This window comes from Wyeomyia smithii, chromosome 2 (assembly GCF_029784165.1).
Source record: "Wyeomyia smithii strain HCP4-BCI-WySm-NY-G18 chromosome 2, ASM2978416v1, whole genome shotgun sequence".
Taxonomy (NCBI): Eukaryota; Metazoa; Arthropoda; class Insecta; order Diptera; family Culicidae; genus Wyeomyia; species Wyeomyia smithii.
Window position 1 is genome coordinate 5,014,961 of NC_073695.1, and position 18,874 is coordinate 5,033,834.

Below are 18,874 nucleotides of genomic sequence, written 5' to 3' on the forward strand. Positions count from 1 at the left end.
CCAAAAAATCATTATTTTTCGCTTCAATATTCCAGACAAAAAGGTGATCTTGAATAGTTGAATCTATCAAAATCAAGTTAAGACAGGACCGCATCCAAGAGATTTTTAAAGCGGAAATTCAGTAACAATTCACAATCAACGTCAATAGATCAAATTGAACTAAAAACCTTTCAACCATTCTAACATTGTTTAACAAATTTTCTTGAATCGTACACTTCGCGACTGTTGAAACTATTTTAACCTTTTAGTTGATTTACTTGAACATTTTCGTTGGACTTGGAAACTAAATTTCTCGACCAACGGCAATATTTTTTTCTCGTACCGTTTTTTATACCTAACATTGCAAGTAATGCATATCAGACGCGCTATACACAGCACTGCTTACGACATTAAATACAATGTAAAAAAATTATTGTCGTTAGTCAATCATTCAGTTTTCAACTTGGGCAACAATGAAATTCATTAAAAATATATCTACATAAAACCGTTGCACGTATGCGGATGGTACTGTACGGTTATCATGAAAAGGCACCCTCGCTATACCAGTACCGGGGAGAACAAAGGATTCTCTCGAAGAAAAAGCGGCGAGAGCTCATACAGTCCTTTTGTTGAATGAATGGAATAAAAGCGTAATAAAATTTCGAGTGTAAGAGGCGTTCTCTCCACCGCTAGATGTCGATACTTAAAATAAAGAGATTTTGTCTCATTTTTTATTCCTAATAATAATTACGGAAAGTGAACCACATAACATGGTGATTTTGCTTTATTGATTACTAGTGGAGGTCTGTAATCTCCAATCTAGAATGAAGAGCCAACAAGTGAACGAAATCGAAAAAAAATCTAGAGAAACCAAAGAGACTTTTTGAAATGTTTCTCGAGATTGAACAATTTTCATTTTCGAATGCATTTAGAATCCCCCGCGAGGTCTGTCGCTTCAATGTCAAATATGACTTTGACGTCAAATTTGACGGATTGCGGTCCGATAACTGCAAAGTTGTGGTCTTACAGTTGAAAAGCGTTGCAGTTAAAAGTCTTGCAGTTATCGAACGGCGACTCTAGTTGATATTTGAACGAACGAGAGATTCACACCGCTATTGGCACGGTATAAAGTTTTTGTCAGAGCATGCTGTATGAGGGATAGAACAGAATGTAATAGCTGGAAATATTGTACTCTGAATGCTCTTATTATTCGCCTTCACACAGTTCTGTCATTTTTTCCGAACTCTAGTTTTGACAGCAGTTAGGTTGCTTCCAGGCGAGGCGAGCTGGTGGAATGAAGAAATTCGCCATAAAACTATAATGTCAACCCTAGCGCTACTATCATCAGCGGCGGCTTCAGGAAAACAGTCACAGTGACACTTTTCTGTATGACATGGATAGGGTTACCATTCGGTTGGGGTTAAAAATCAGGACATCTTTTCCCGGTACAAATTTGATATGAGGTTTTTTTTTATTTTGAGGTAATAATAAATAAAACACGTAATTTGAGATTTGCACTTAATTAGGCGTAATTAGATACCTAAAAGATGCAGCACACGTTAACGGTTTAAAGTTGGGTCCTAAAGTTTTACAGGGTTTTTCTGATTTTACTATATCAGTTAAAAGAGTGCGATGTTCTGAGCAAAAAGTGATTTAAAAAAAAATGTTTAACGTTGTCTTTCGATTTTTATATGAAGAATAACAAACTGCTCGAAATACCTTAAATGACAGTTCTCCCATGTACCGTACGTATGCGAAATGTCATTTAAGGCATTTTGAGCAGTTTTTTATTCTTCATTCAAAAAGTGAAGGAAATCGATAAACATTTTCAAAAAATCACGTTTTACTCAGAAAACGCGGCTTTTCAAACGACATATAAAAACTGGTATCCATAATGGCGGACGCTAAAATGTAATGTTCGTATTAAATCACCCACCCTTTTGATAGCTCTGCTATCGTCAATTTAAAGTCTCGCGAACTTTTTTAATAGAGAAATAAATCTGGCAACATATGTGCAACATATGTGAAATCAGCTGATCGTAACTGTATTGTGGATTACCTTATCAAGAATACGCATCATAGCAACCACCATTATGGTACAGCTGGATAGCTTTAGGACCCAAAAGTCGGGTGGTTGAGGGTTGCAACAACTAGACAATTTCTCTCGTCAAAATTCAACCAAAGAAAAAAAAATCATTCAAAACAAGTCCGTTTCTTTCCAGAGTCAAAGTTAAAGTATTGCACAATCTTCAACATTCCTGAACATCCAGTATCATTCAGAAAAATCAGGACAAATACTAAAATATTAAAAATAAATCAGGACGCTCCGAACGGGTCTCAAAATTAGGACATGTCCTGCTAAATCAGGACGGATGGTATCCCTAGGAGTTTGGGCCTAGAGGCAGACAGACGTCCAAGCTGGGTTCCACAGTTGTGTCAAGTTTTTTGTAGTAGCAATTCGTAACCAGATAACGCTACCAGTGACGCCAACCTCTAGTATACAAGTGATTTATAAAGCAATTCTCTTTGAAAATTTACACAGAATTTTCGATCAATGTATTCTTGCTTGGACATCTGTCTGTGTTTTTATTTTCATGAAAAATATTACGCGATATGGGTTGTAAACATGAAAGTTCTTCATCGAGAGGTACAAAGAAGAACAATTGGGTTTGAAAATATCACTGGAACTCAAAAATGTCGCTTATTCCACCTAAACATCCCATAATTTTTAGTGACAACAGTTACCTACGACTGTAGACTCCTTCTTGCAATACTGGTTAACAGTGGTGGGCACCGCTAATCGAAAATTTAGCGACGGTAATCGCTAAGCCGCTAACCGGAAAATTTAGCTCGATAATCGCTAAACGCTAAACGCTAAACCCACATTAGCGGAACTTTCGCTAATCGCTAACGTTTTAATATGTAAATAGTCATATCGCTATATTTATTGCTCGTGTTTTGTAAGATTTGGACCACTTTGATCTCTTTTGGTTAAACAAACGAAAACAATTACTTTTTAAAACTAAGTATTTACAATAAGAGGTTCACGAAACGGTATTCATATTTGGTTTTGTAATAACAAGAATTACAAAAGTTATCTAGCTTGCAATGAAAATAGATACTCTTAGGAATGTTTTCATAAAAATTCAATTATTATCTGAATCGAAAAAGTAGAACAAAAGTTGTCATAATTTCAAGCGCATTGCAATTTACCAAAGTTCTTGGTGTGCCGAAAATTTAATCTAGACCTTGTGCTTGCTCTTCAAAATGCTCCTGTGGCTTGTACGACAGCTGGAACTCCATTCTAGGGTAAAAAAACTGACAAAAGTAACTTTCGCAGTAAAGTATGTTCATCTTTCGAATCAATTTACGTACGCCATCAGCAAATCACAGTTTTTCTAAATATTTCTATTGTCGCTTCTCTACAAAATTTAGCGAATTAGTGATTAGCGTTTCGAAGGCCAAAATTTTAGCGACGCTAACAGTTTCGCTAACCAGCTCAAAAATTAGCGAAATCTCTAAATCGCTAACTGGATTTTAGCGTCGCTAATTAGCGAATTAGCGGAATGGTGCCCACCACTGCTGGTTAACATATAATATGCGCCTAGATTTACTCCAAAGACCGTAAGCGATTCGTTTTAGCATAACCGACACAAAACTTATAAAATGTACAAAACTAAACAAACGTTCTTCATTTTTCACCTTTCTTCAACGCAGTGTGTTGATCTCCTATGAACTGAACTTCCGGACATTTTTGAAAGCACTGACATGTAATCTAATCAGAGAAAAAGAGAAAAAGGTTTCCAGTAAGATGTATGGAAATGAAATTCGTGACAGAGGTGTGGTGTCAGGGTCTTGGCTTTTGCTGCTTCATAAAGCAATTCTGAAGGGGTGTACGCGTGTTAACGTAACTGCACTCATTATGGAAATCGAACCAAATGTTTTTTGCTCTATCTTGAGAGAAGAGTGTAAATTGAGGAAATAAATATTTTTTCCAATATGCATATTAAATGTTTAAAAGCTAAGTTTATTTAAAAAAGTTGAACGACTACTGAAATAGTCTTATTACTCAGGTAACTGTGAAGATTGAAGGTAAGAATAAGTACCGCTACTCCCTAATGTTTACATGACAAATCACCGTTGCAATTGCAATGAGCAGGCTAAATAATGTTTTTTTTTTCCTACATTGTACGATTGAAAATAACAATATTAGTGCGCTAGTATTCGCGGTGCAGAGTTTTAAACGGTTTAAATTTTATTCTGAATGAGTTTTAGTAATAGGTGAGTAATGATTGTTAGCCGCAGCAAATGATGCACAGTAAAATGTGACCTGAATAATACTGCTTAGAGAAAGTGGACTGATATTTTTGGAATTCCACAATATTTCATCAGCCAGATTATTAGAAGAGCCTGTTACTTCAAAGTTCTGCAACAAGTTCTTTATTTGATGTTCTACAATTTAATTACTGATAGTAATATTCGATTTCATAAGTCGAACTGATAATATTAAGTAAATTAAACATTAATTATAACGAATAAATTTTTCAGTGCCTCACACTATGCTGAGACAGGATGTCTCCAATGTTACTGCTACTGCTAAAGCATGCTCTTATGCTGCTCATCTGTATCGCAGGTGACAAGCTGCAACTGGTAGTCCAGAAACCGCATCTACTGAGAGCAGTAATCGACAATGCCAGCCACGCGTTGATCGGTTTGATAGCGTCCGAAATAGTCGTACATCACTACAAAGACCACCTGGGAAGAAGCCAAATGTATGGCCTAATAGCTACTGGATGCGTTCTTTCCTCCGTCATAGATCTGGATCATTTCATCGAAGCTAAATCATTCCACTTAGAGGTTGGTTCAAGGCCGGTTAGATAGTAAAAACAATTAACATTTGTTTTTTTTTTAGGATGCAACAAGCCTCAGCAGACGACCATTCCTCCACAACTCTTCAATATTTATGGCTCTTCTTGGTTCTATCGTCGTTGCTGTTAGCCTTCCACAGCATCTGCTAGCATCACTCTGGTTGAGTGTAACTTTTGTGGCATTTTTCACCCACCAACTGAGGGACGCCATCCGGAGGGGTTTTTGGTTCCGGGCCCCGTACCTTGATTACAGTACGGCTCCAGTCATTTATTGGGTTTATCTGGTGCTCACGCAACTCTGTCCACACGCTTTGATTCAGTTACTTTCAATGCAGGTGCGGAAAGGACGAATGGTACCCGTGACCGGGGATCATGATGTGAAGTATAAACCTTTGGACGTGGTTTAGCCACCTTAGAGGTGGACGGTTTGTTCATCGTGATTAATACGCAGTGCCATTACCATAAACAACTTTTTGACTGTTCATTACCACAGTTTTAGAGGAGTCGCTGCAAATTCAATGCGGTCACTAAATCGAAGGTAGTTTATTAAAACATCGTCCGCCTCCATTAGTCAGAATAAAGCACATTGCTGTGATGGCGATTCACATCAAGAAGAAGAAAATTTTCGAAAAATAAAAAGTGGGTTTAATTGGAACAAAATTTGCTTTCAAAAGAGAATCAACAATCTGAGCGAAGTTATTTAAAAAACACCGTTTCTGGTTCGTCGCTAAATGTTGAGAATATCCAAAATAAACGTTTTTTTTACAGACCAGACTGACTAAATAATATTGGATTTGAAATGAAATAAGCATTTTACCCGCCTGGCTGGCAATTTGGTTGCTTCAGGGACAATGAGGGTGTTTGTAAACATAAGTTGAATCGGTTTCTGCTGTCTGAGCTCTTAGTCTTGACCAGCTCTCAGTTTTCTTTCATCGCAGCTAAATGATTTTTTTCCACACAATCGACGAACGATTTGTCGCAGAGATTGAACACACAATATTAAAGTACCCTGCCTAGATGATCAGGTTTGCAACGTATTTCTTACATACTGTAACAAACGATTGAGACAGTATTTCGCTCTATACAATGTGTTTACTATTTGCCGAGAGAGTATTTGTCTCACCTCACAAAGCTGAGTCACGAAAAATGATTCTAGATAGTTTTTTTTTTTCACAAATTTAAGCTCAGAACATTTCAGCACTTGGTGACAAAAATAAACTCGTTTGTTCTTGATAAATAGTAATAAATCGCCTGGTCTGCACACATACATATGTAATTATTTGGGCAAAACAACGAAGGTTTCGTATTTTGATTTTATTCGTCCTGATTCCTAGTACAATAACCAGTGTTAAAAAGGGAAACGGTTCGAATCACTTTTAATCGGTTTTATTGCAAAAAACTCACTCAACATTCTTAGACACGACCGGGTAACGCTTTACTCGGAACTCCCTCACAACAATCGTCAGTCATATCACGACGGTCGGTCCGGTGTTTAGCACCTTTATATTACAATTTCTACCGCAGTATATCTGTGGGTGCGGTGCCGTCTTCGTTTACTTTACCGTTCGGTACGGGTTAATCTGAGACTAAGGCTTGACTAACATTTGGCCTAGTTTGTTTAAAGTTTTTATTTTCTGATACTTTTTGTGGCTAGCAGCAAGAATGTCATCATCCGTTTGGCTCAAATCAGACTAGCTAGTTTTACCTCAGATTTGAAAGCGCGCGCTCGCGAGTGTCTACCCTATAAGTCCCCATAATCGCATACAGTGACGGTGATAAGGTTCACGATAAAGCAAACACGATAGCGATAATACGCGGCGAAAGGAGCGAAATTCTTGCCAGAAAGTGATCACCTCGTTCGGGGGAGGTGGACAGTAACGAACTAGCTGAACCACGCTAGTAAGACTCAGTGATAAGTGTTTGTTTTTTGCTGCCGCTGGTCTGATGAATGCATAATTTGGGCATTGCCAATTCCGATGTCAGCAGTTGTCAACATGGCGAACACCAATCCGAACGAGAGTAATGAAGTAATTATAACACACATATGCGTAGCATATATATTTATTTATAAATTGCACTTGTTTTTATCCGCATTCGTCGCCGACGCTAGAAGATTGGTGCTCCCTCGTTTCTAAATTAAATATATGTGTGATTTTAAATTTAGATCGCAGCCGGGCGTCGATCAACATTCTGAATAGCGGAAAACAGTGGTGCATTTTTCAGAGTTATTCTCCCTACGTCGTCGTCGTCGCCGCGGTAGCGCTCAGTGGCGACAACGAGGTGGGAGGGGTGTCTATTTCTGCGCCAAGTAAGCCGCCTAACGGAAAGGCAAAGTATGCTGCGACTATTTTAGAATTTCACCTGCGATATGTACCCGCATGCAATTTGTACCGTTGTGCGTTTGTGCTCATTAGTCGCTACTTGTGACAGCTTCTATTGATGCTATGATTCACAATGGAAAACAACGTATAATGTAAGATACGTTCAGATCGGTGCAGTTCTATGAACCCAATAGACTCTCCAAGCGCATTTATAATTTGTACAAAAAGTTTATGAAAATCATCAGAATGTGGAAAGAATGTTACTCGGAGAAAAACTGTGGAATGCAACCCTTGCTTGAACCTTTATCCAAAGCGAATTTCTGTTATGCACTTTGGATTTCCAAAGTTTTGGTTCAAAGATTGAACATTTCTGTTTTAGTTATCTTTCCCCGAATTTCTGCCGCATTTTGTTTGATATTCTAACGCTTATGAGTATATCAGTATAACAGTTACTATCTATCTAGGTTTCCACGAGCGATAATGGCGGACAGTGCACGCATCCCATTTAGACATTTCGTGAAAGTTGAGTTTACTATCAATCGCAGTAATCGGAGTTGCGAAGTTACGTTATATTTTTTGTTCTTTCACTATGAATAATAACCTTAACCTTCGCCCACTATCTGCCAATTTTATTTGTGGAAGCAGGATTGATTGAATTTATATTGTACCATACTGAATCTGTTTTTTTTTTGGGTTGTCAAATATCATACAGCAATTTACCAGTTGGTTAGAGTGAAAATGGCGGTTAGAAGGAATGGTTCAAATTGTATAATCTTTCTAGGGCAACTATTTCGAGCTTTAGGGCAACATTTTTTTACTGGTGTCGACCAGTATTATCAAGACCCTGAGGTAAAAAAAAGTTACATGATTAAAATTCTTGAGAGCTAATAAAAAACAGGGTTCCAAACTGAAAAAACGTCGTTTTTCTAATAACCAATCTTCATTTTTTCCAGTTTCAGCTCTAGGACGAAACCTGTGTTTCACAGTGTTATTATAATTCGCTTGTTTCTTTCACACCTATTCAAGAAAATTCCTTGATTTCGTTAACCCTTTAACGGGCCGAGGCTAAAAAAATGTCATTGAATTTTATTGTTTATTTCTGATCACTGATGATAGCTTGTAATTATCAAGCAGAAAAAAACGAAAGTTTTGGGTGGCACTATAGTTGCCACTGCCTTATAAAGGGTTAAACGCAATCCAAACTGTATACAACCGTACGCCGAACGCCAATAATTGGCCGCTTTGAGGCTAGTGTTCCCACAGTTCGATTGAGCTGAAATTAGAAAAGTCGATTTTCATTGCCACCCCAATATACAACTTTTCGAGTGTGCGTTTTTTCCGTTCCTTTCGTATATGATATGAAAGTATTAGTGAGAGGGAGCTGTTCTCTAAGGATGTCAGCTTGCCTGAGAGTCTGTTCTTCATGTTGGGAGCGGCTCAAACAGCGTCTGATTCGGAGTTTATGGCTGAATTATGAAATACGTTGTCTCGCCAGCTACACGTAAGACGGCAGCCCCGTCGTGAGACTAGGCATCCGCACCCCTAGTAAGGTAGCATGTCAAAAAATTAAAATACTACGAAAAATCAGGAATTAAATACGAACCGGAACGATCGGCAACGACCTAGGTGACGTCGTCCTTTCACGATGGAATTGCTCGACTGTTATAGCTCCAATCTTCTACGGCAGATCAATCACGTAAACAACGAGAATGGCAGAACATTAGATCTCTGCTTCGTCAGCAATTTCGATTGTGCACCGCTTATTACCACTGCTGTTACTCCCCTGGTGAAAACTGTGGCACACCATCCTGCATTACACCTTACAGTTAAGAGTATTCCTTCGGACTTCAGCTGTATGATCGATACTGTCAGCTACAATTTTAATAAAGCGGACTACGACAGTTTTCTCGCCATTCTGTCGAATATTAATTGGAATGATGAACTTGACAACGACAATATCGACTAGCGAACTGCGGCGCCTAAAATCTTACAAGCGAGCTGCTTTGAGAAAGTATTCCAAGTATGGAGGAATTTCTTTGCGAGACGATTACCTAAAAGTCAACTATGCCTACAAACGGATGAGTCGAGAGTGGTGCTTATTACGGGAGTCACTTCACGGTGAAATATATTAAGGCGCGGATCAAATTCTGATTCGTTTCGTTACTGAAGAATAAATCCAATATTTACCATTAGATCACAAACCAATCAACTTTAAAACTTATGGCATCTTCGTGGAATCATTCCACCGTTCAAAATGGTCGTTTAATAATTCCACGCGAAACGCCGCTTTTTCCGTTTTCACTTCACTGATATGACACTCATAATGGTGCTTATTACGGGAGTCACTTAACGGTGAAATCAGAGTGAAGTGAACAAAATCCTATTACGGGACTCACGTAAGTGAGAAAAACGTCGCAAAGTGACATCTGCCGCGGAATCTGGGTTATCATGAGTGTCATATAAGTGAAGTGAGAACGGAAAAAGCGACGTTTCGCGTGGAATTATTTCACGACAATTTTGAACGATGAAATGATTCCACGAAGATGCCATAAGTCTTAAAGTTGATTGATTTGTGATCTAATGGTAAAAATTGGATTTTTTCTTCAGTAACGAAAAGAATCAGCATTTGATCCGTGCCTTAAAGCGGTCAAATTTTAATTTTTTGCCCGATGAAAAAAATGCTAACTAGTTCAGGAAATTTTCGATACCGAAAAAAACATTTTTTTTGATGCCGAATGTTTTAGAAAAGCAGAACACGTCAAGATCTGTTGTTAACTAAAAAAAACGGAAAAAACGACTTTCTGGGACTTAGAGATTTTTGAGCTGGGAAACAATCTCATTACACTTGTCCTATTCTCAATTTCACTTCACCGTCAATCTCACTCCACGGAGGTGATTTTTGTCACCTCACTTGAGGTGGAATCGGGAATAGGTCCAAAAAAGTGAAGTGACCCTGAGAGTGAAATATATTTCACCGTGAAGTGACTCCCGTAATAAGCACCATTATGAGAGTCATATCAGTGAAGTGAGAACGGAAAAAGCGACGTTTCGCGTGGAATTATTTCACGACCATTTTGAACGGAGAAATGATTCCACGAAGATGCCATAAGTCTTAAAGTTGATTGATTTGTGATCTAATGGTAAAAATTGGATTTGTTCTTAGTAAAGAAACGAACCAGAATTTGATCCGTGCCTTAAAGCGGTCAAATTTTCATTTTTTTGCCCGATGAAAAAAATGCAAACTAGTTCAGGAAATTTTCGATACCGAAAAAAAGCATTTTTTTTTATGCCGAATGTTTTAGAAATGCAGAACACATCAAGATCTGGAGTTATCTAAAAAAAAGGGATAAAACGACTTTCTGGGACTTAGAGATTTTTGAGCTGGGAAACAATCTCATTACACTTGTCCTATTCTCAATTTCACTTCACTGTCAATCTCACTCCACGGAGGTGGTTTTTGTCACCTCACTTGAGGTGGAATCGGGAATAGGTCTAAAAAAGCAAAGTGAGCGTGAGAATGAAATATATTTTACCGTGAAGTGGCTCCCGTAATAAGCACCATTGTTTAAAATTGATGCCGAGAGATGCAGATGTAAAAAAGGAAAACCTCTTAGCCCTGCAATACCGTGAGGCGCCCTAATTCCGCGCACCTTATCCCGTGCACTCGGTATCAAAATGTGAAAAAATATGAATAAATTTCAAAAAGAGCATTTCAAGGTGTTTTTCTGGTGCTTATTACGGGAGTCATTTCACGGTGAAATCAGAGTGAAGTGAACAAAATCCTATTACGGGACTCACGTAAGTGAAAAAACGTCGCGAAGTGACATCTGCCGTGGAATCTTTTTTTTTTTTTTTTTTTTTAAAGGTGGCGGGGAAATCTGCAAACAGACACCTGAGAAGAGAACTCAGGGTGTGGGGATGAGACTAGGGGAGAGATGCTGGGGTAGTTACACTCCCCCAGACACCTACTTATCCCTGTCCCGACCCACTAAAACCCCTCCAGTCTCCAGCCCTGGTCTTCCCGGAACGACGGTTAAGTATTACGTCGGGAAGTGGCTTTTGTGCGTGATGCACCCTCTTTACTCTTATAACCTCCTAGCTAACTACCTGGAGACTGGTAATTAGCTACCACTGGCGTGTTGGTGGTTGACCCGCCACACACGTTGCAGCTCCAGAACAATCTGAGAGGCGGCCGCACAGACCGCGTTCCAGATGTCCGGGTCGTCGCACATCCTCCGGACTAGATTGTCCGGAGTAGTGCCAGGCCCGCTCACAGCCATCATGTTGCTCCTCGCTCTTACGAAACGGGGGCATACGAAGAAGACGTGCTCAGCAGTCTCCTCCTCCTCCACGCACTCGGGACACATGGTCGACACCGCGTGTCCGAACCTGTGCAGATATTGCCTGAAACAACCATGGCCTGACAGGATTTGTGTCAGGTGGAAGTTCACTTCGCCATGTCGTCTCCCGACCCAGCCGGATATCTCCGGTATGAGTCGGTGCGTCCATCTGCCCTTTGTGGAATTAGACCATTCCCTCTGCCAACGGAGCATCGAGAATGACCTTCTGGTACCTCGTATGCCCCTTGTGTCACGTTGGTCGAAACACTCTCTGTCCTCCTTGATGGCGATGCTGATAGGCATCATGCCGGACAAGACACATATTGCATCGTATGACACCGTACGATACGCACTCGCAACTCTCAGGCACATGAGCCTGTAGGTACTTTCCAGTTTGCCACGGTAACTGTTAGTACCTAGCGCTCTGGACCACACTGGCCCACCATACCTAAGTATGGACGAAACCACGCTGGCAAGAAGTCTTCGCTTGCTGCCATAAACCGCTGAGCTATTGGACATCATACGAGATAGTGCTGCAATAGCCGATGAGGCCCTCTTACAGGCATAGTCGACGTGACTCCCGAACGTGAGCTTGTCGTCCACCATAACCCCCAAGAGCTTCAGGGATCGCTTCGAAGTGATGGTGCAGTCTCCGACTCTGACCACCGCCTGTTGCTCCGATTTACGGTTGTTCACAACCATGACCTCCGTCTTATGATGCGCGAGCTCCAGTTTCCTGGAGCGCATCCAGTCCTCGACCTTGCGTATACAGTGCGCGGCCGTCAACTCGACCTCCTCGATAGACTCGCCGTAAACCTCCAGCGTTATGTCGTCTGCAAAGCCGACGATCACAACCCCTACAGGGAACTTGAGTTTTAACACTCCGTCATACATGACATTCCACAACACCGGGCCCAGGATAGAACCTTGCGGAACTCCTACGGTAATTGGGACGCACTTCTGACCCTCCTCTGTGTCGTAAACAAGTACTCGATTCTGGAAATAATTTTCCAGAATCTTGTACAGCGACACCGGTACATGGATGCTCCTGAGCGCGAGCGCTATGGAGTCCCAACTGGCACTATTGAACGCATTCTTCACGTCGAGCGTGACGATTGCGCAGTAGCGTATTCCCCTTCTCTTGCGCTGGATTGCTACCTCCGCCGTCTTGATGACGGAAGAGATTGCGTCCAGCGTGGACCTGCCCTTCCGGAAGCCGAACTGGTTACTTGCCAGACCGTGTACACCCTCCGTGTACCTCACCAGTCTGTTGAGGATGATCCTCTCAAGCACCTTGCCCGCGGTGTCCAGCAGGCAGATAGGCCTATATGCCGATGGGTCCCCTGGCGGTTTCCCAGCCTTCGGCAATAAGACCAGTCTCTGCCGCTTCCACCTGTCCGGAAAGAGACAGTCATCCAGGCACCTCTGCATGACTGCCCTGAACAGCCCGGGGGCCGTTTTTATCGCCAGCCTGATCGCCAGGTTAGGGATACCATCCGGTCCCGGTGCCTTGCTCACCTTTAGGGATTTGGCGATCACGATGAGTTCCTCATTCGTAACCCTTGCCTCCTCCCCTGCCTCGACACGGCTGTCGTCGCTCACGGATTGGATGCTCGGCAGGTTGGCCGACCATCTCTGGTCTATGTCTGAGATACTGGAACGTCGGACGTGAGACTCGACCGCCGGAGGCCAAGGACTTGGCTCGTGGCGTGGAAAGAGTCCCTCGATGATACGCTCCAGCATCGCTGGTGATCGCTCTGCAGGCGCCAGCGCGCCTTTAGTCTTGGCCATTACGATCCTGTAGGCGTCACCCCACGGATTTGTATTGGCACTCGCACATAGCCTATCGAAGCAGGCCCTCTTGCTGGCCTTTATCGCACTCTTTAGCATCGATCTTGCCGAACTGAATGCTGCGCGGCGCTCTGTCCTCTCTTCTTCGTTTCGCGCACGCTGCATCCTCCGTCTTGCACGGAGGCACGCACTGCGAAGGTCAGCTATCGCGTCCGTCCACCAGTAAACCGGTGGCTTTCCATTCCTAGGTTGGCGAGTCCTAGGCATGGTGGCGTCGCACGCCCGCGATAGCATAGCAACTAGTTGGTCAGCAGTCGGGCGAAGCCAACTGCCCCCCTCGCGCTCCCTTCTCATTGCCTCTTCGAATACCTCGGCATCAAAGTGCGATGTCTTCCACCCGCGAACGGTCGGAGTGTTGGCTCTACCCGTCGCTTGCCCCCTCTCGTTGTTGTCTACACTAAAACAGACCGCCTGGTGGTCGCTATTAGTGTAGCCATCGTCTACCCTCCAGTTCTTGATCAGTCCTGGGCTGGAGAACGTCACGTCGATGATCGACTCCGCACCATTTCTGCTAAATGTACTTTTGTTCCCAACGTTGGCCAGATCTAGGTTGAGCTTTGCAAAAGCCTCCAACAGGATCTGGCCCCTCTGGTTCGTGAAGCAACTTCCCCACTCAACAGCCCAAGCGTTGAAGTCGCCCGCCACCACCAACGGCGTTAGGCCCGTTAGCTCCATGGATAGGAGGTCGACCATCTGGATGAACCTTTCGGTAGACCAACGTGGCGGAGCATAGCAACTGCAGTAGAACACTCCGTTCACCTTGGCAACTACGTACCCTTCTTCTGAGGTTGAGACAACCTCCTGAACCGGGAACTTGCTCGTCGTACATATGGCCGCCAATCTGGACTTATCCGCAACCCAGTTACCGTTTCCGGGAGGGATGCGGTAGGGGTCCGATATGACGGCGATGTCCGACAACTGCTTGGTGTAGCAGCTGCTGAGCCGCGAAGCAATGGTTCAGGTTCAGTTGCGTCACCCTTACGCCCGTGGTTTCGCAGCCGGCTTACCGGCTGGGCGCCTGGGGCCTCCCATAAAGTGTTTGGCGTCCCGTTTCCCGGAACATACCATGCACTTGGGAGACTCCCCACAGTCCTTTGCTTTATGGCCTGCACCTCCATAAAGTACTCAGAAGTCTTGAAGAAGATGAGGGGGGAAACCCAGCTCAAGGATCTGGGGGCGGATGTGCGGAGTATCCGCCGATCTCGCACTGGCGAGATGATACTTGAGCCCCGGAAGGACGCCAAGAACAAGGGGGCTACCTACAAAACGGTAGCTGAAAAGGTCCTAGGGAAGGAGGTGCAAGTGCGGGCACTCACCTCAGAAGTGACTCTCCAGCTTAAAAACCTGGACGAAATCACTGAGGGGTGCGACATTGCACAAGCCCTAAAAGCGAAGTGTGGGGTGGAGGTGGCTAAGGAGTTAATCCGCCTCCGCAAAGGTCCGGCGGGGACCCAGATAGCTACCTTCCGACTACCGTCGGCGGACGCTAACCTGGCCCTGAAAGAGGGCAAGTTGAAGGTCGGCTGGTCTGTATGTCCTCTGGGCATACTACAGCAACCAGACATTTGCTTCCGGTGCTTCGAGGGCGGACATAAGTCCTGGACCTGCAAGGGGCCCGATAGGAGCCAGCTATGCAGGCGATGTGGAGATGCAGGCCATAAAGCAAAGGACTGTGTGGAGTCTCCCAAGTGCATGGTATGTTCCGGGAAACGGGACGCCAAACACTTTACGGGAGGCCCCAGGTGCCCAGCCGGTAAGCCGGCTGCGAAACCACGGGCGTAAGGGTGACGCAACTGAACCTGAACCATTGCTTCGCGGCTCAGCAGCTGCTACACCAAGCAGCCACTGAGTCGTTGTCGGACATCGCCGTCATATCGGATCCCTACCGCATCCCTCCCGGAAACGGTAACTGGGTTGCGGATAAGTCCAGTTTGGCGGCCATATGTACGACGAGCAAGTTCCCGGTTCAGGAGGTTGTCTCAACCTCAGAAGAAGGGTACGTAGTTGCTAAGGTAAACGGAGTGTTCTACTGCAGTTGCTATGCTCCGCCACGTTGGAAGAGGCAATGAGAAGGGAGCGCGAGGGGGGCAGTTGGCTCCGCCCGACTGCTGACCAACTAGTTGCTATGCTATCGCGGGCGTGCGACGCCACCATGCCTAGGACTCGCCAACCCAGGAATGGAAAGCCACCGGTTTACTGGTGGACGGACGCGATAGCCGACCTTCGCAGTGCGTGCCTCCGTGCAAGACGGAGGATGCAGCGTGCGCGAAACGAAGAAGAGAGGACAGAGCGCCGCGCAGCATTCAGTTCGGCAAGATCGATGCTAAAGAGTGCGATAAAGGCCAGCAAGAGGGCCTGCTTCGATAGGCTATGTGCGAGTGCCAATACAAATCCGTGGGGTGACGCCTACAGGATCGTAATGGCCAAGACTAAAGGCGCGCTGGCGCCTGCAGAGCGATCACCAGCGATGCTGGAGCGTATCATCGAGGGACTCTTTCCTCGCCACGAGCCAAGTCCTTGGCCTCCGGCAGTCGAGTCTCACGTCCGACGTTCCAGTATCTCAGACATAGACCAGAGATGGTCGGCCAACCTGCCGAGCATCCAATCCGTGAGCGACGACAGCCGTGTCGAGGCAGGGGAGGAGGCAAGGGTTACGAATGAGGAACTCATCGTGATCGCCAAATCCCTAAAGGTGAGCAAGGCACCGGGACCGGATGGTATCCCTAACCTGGCGATCAGGCTGGCGATAAAAACGGCCCCCGGGCTGTTCAGGGCAGTCATGCAGAGGTGCCTGGATGACTGTCTCTTTCCGGACAGGTGGAAGTGGCAGAGACTAGTCTTATTGCCGAAGGCTGGGAAACCGCCAGGGGACCCATCGGCATATAGGCCTATCTGCCTGCTGGACACCGCGGGCAAGGTGCTTGAGAGGATCATCCTCAACAGACTGGTGAGGTACACGGAGGGTGTACACGGTCTGGCAAGTAACCAGTTCGGCTTCCGGAAGGGCAGGTCCACGCTGGACGCAATCTCTTCCGTCATCAAGACGGCGGAGGTAGCAATCCAGCGCAAGAGAAGGGGAATACGCTACTGCGCAATTGTCACGCTCGACGTGAAGAATGCGTTCAATAGTGCCAGTTGGGACTCCATAGCGCTCGCGCTCAGGAGCATCCATGTACCGGTGTCGCTGTACAAGATTCTGGAAAATTATTTCCAGAATCGAGTACTTGTTTACGACACGGAGGAGGGTCAGAAGTGCGTCCCAATTACCGTAGGAGTTCCGCAAGGTTCTATCCTGGGCCCGGTGTTGTGGAATGTCATGTATGACGGAGTGTTGAAACTCAAGTTCCCTGTAGGGGTTGTGATCGTCGGCTTTGCAGACGACATAACGCTGGAGGTTTACGGCGAGTCTATCGAGGAGGTCGAGTTGACGGCCGCGCACTGTATACGCAAGGTCGAGGACTGGATGCGCTCCAGGAAACTGGAGCTCGCGCATCATAAGACGGAGGTCACGGTTGTGAACAACCGTAAATCGGAGCAACAAACGGTGGTCAGAGTCGGAGACTGCACCATCACCTCGAAGCGATCCCTGAAGCTCTTGGGGGTTATGGTGGACGACAAGCTCACGTTCGGGAGTCACGTCGACTATGCCTGTAAGAGGGCCTCATCGGCTATTGCAGCACTATCTCGTATGATGTCCAATAGCTCAGCGGTTTATGGCAGCAAGCGAAGACTTCTTGCCAGCGTGGTTTCGTCCATACTTAGGTATGGTGGGCCAGTGTGGTCCAGAGTGCTAGGTACTAACAGTTACCGTGGTAAACTGGAAAGTACCTACCGGCTCATGTGCCTGAGAGTTGCGAGTGCGTATCGTACGGTGTCATACGATGCAATCTGTGTCTTGTCCGGCATGATGCCTATCAGCATCGCCATCAAGGAGGACAGAGAGTGTTTCGACCAACGTGACACAAGGGGCATACGAGGTACCAGAAGGTCATTCTCGATGCTCCGCTGGCAGCGGGAATGGTCCAACTCCACAAAGGGCAGATGGACGCACCGACTCATACCGGAGATATCCGGCTGGGTCGGGAGACGACATGGTGAAGTGAACTTCCACCTGACACAAATCCTGTCAGGCCATGGTTGTTTCAGGCAATATCTGCACAGGTTCGGACACGCGGTGTCCCCCATGTGTCCCGAGTGCGTGGAGGAGGAGGAGACTGCTGAGCATGTCTTCTTCGTATGCCCCCGTTTCGCAAGAGCGAGGAGCAACATGATGGCTGTGAGCGGGCCTGGCACTACTCCGGACATTCTAGTCCGGAGGATGTGCGACGACCCGGACATCTGGAACGCGGTCTGTGCGGCCGCCTCTCAGATTGTTCTGGAGCTGCAACGTGTGTGGCGGGTCAACCACCAACACGCCAGTGGTAGCTAATTACCAGTCTCCAGGTAGTAGCTAGGAGGTTATAAGAGTAAAGAGGGTGCATCACGCACAAAAGCCACTCCCCGACGTAATACTTAACCGTCGTTCCGGGAAGGCCAGGGCTGGAGATTGGAGGGGTTTTAGTGGGTCGGGACAGGGATCAGTAGGTGTCTGGGCGAGTGTAACTACCCCAGCATCTCTCCCCTAGTCTCATCCCCACACCCTGAGTTCTCTTCTCAGGTGTCTGTTTGCAGATTTCCCCGCCACCTTTAAAAAAAAAAAAAAAAGCCGACATGTGCAACGACTCGGATGGGAACCTTCTCACGGATGCCAGCGAGGTGATCAACAGGAGGAAAGAGTACTACGATGGACACCTGAATAGCGATAAAGTGAACAAAAGAGGAGCAGGAACTGACCTAGGAGCACCAGCAGCAGAAGATCAAGTACCAGTCCACGATGTTTGTGAGGCTTTGTGAGATCGGAATGCTGAAAAACAACAAAATCGCAGGCAGACCTGGGCATCGCGGATGACTTTGACATCATAGCACGGAACCTTTACGACAGCGGAGGAAACTAACACGCGACTGAAGGTCGAAGCCGGACGGTTCGGACCGTCGAAATGCGCCAAAAACGATGTATTCACTCACAGGCGAACGAGCGGCTCCAAAGAGTACAACATTAGCATCCCAGCTCAAGTCTCTGTAGACGACGATGAACTTGAGGTGATCGACGAGCTCGTGCATTTGGAGTCACTGGTGACCGCCGACAATAACACCAGCAAAGAGATCCAAAGACGCATCCATGCTGGCAATCGTGCCTACTTTTCACTTCGGAAAGCATATCCATAGAGTCGAGTAAGACTACGCACGAAGTTGACGTCGTACAAAACCCAGATAAGACCGGTAGCCGTCTCCGGAATGGAGCCAACAACGCTTCTCGCTAAGAACCTTAACACGGACAAGATCGAAGCAGATCGATAATGGCGAAACCCAGCTCAAAACCTAGCAACATGGCGACAAATTCTCGATACAGCCTAAACCACCATGGCTCTCGTCTGGTTGTTAAGATAAGGTAAGTATTAGTGAGAGTTCTTACTCT

At 45.3% G+C, this 18,874-nt stretch overlaps 1 protein-coding gene across 3 annotated transcripts in view; it reads left to right on the plus strand.

Annotated features, from left to right (window-relative positions):
- The first annotated feature begins 4,098 nt into the window (after window positions 1-4,098).
- Window positions 4,099-18,874, plus strand: part of LOC129725310 (calcium-binding protein E63-1) — a 213,899-nt gene continuing 199,123 nt past the window's right edge. The window contains exons 1-3 of one of the 3 annotated variants that reach the window (XM_055680936.1): window positions 4,099-4,260; window positions 4,528-4,836; window positions 4,892-6,874. In XM_055680936.1, the coding sequence (XP_055536911.1) occupies window positions 4,552-4,836; window positions 4,892-5,254 (648 nt within the window). In that variant the 5' untranslated portion in view covers window positions 4,099-4,260; window positions 4,528-4,551 and the 3' untranslated portion in view covers window positions 5,255-6,874. Of the gene's footprint in view, window positions 4,261-4,364; window positions 4,452-4,527; window positions 4,837-4,891; window positions 6,875-18,874 lie in introns of those variants that run through there. The other 2 variants (XM_055680937.1, XM_055680938.1) reach the window with 2 other exon arrangements.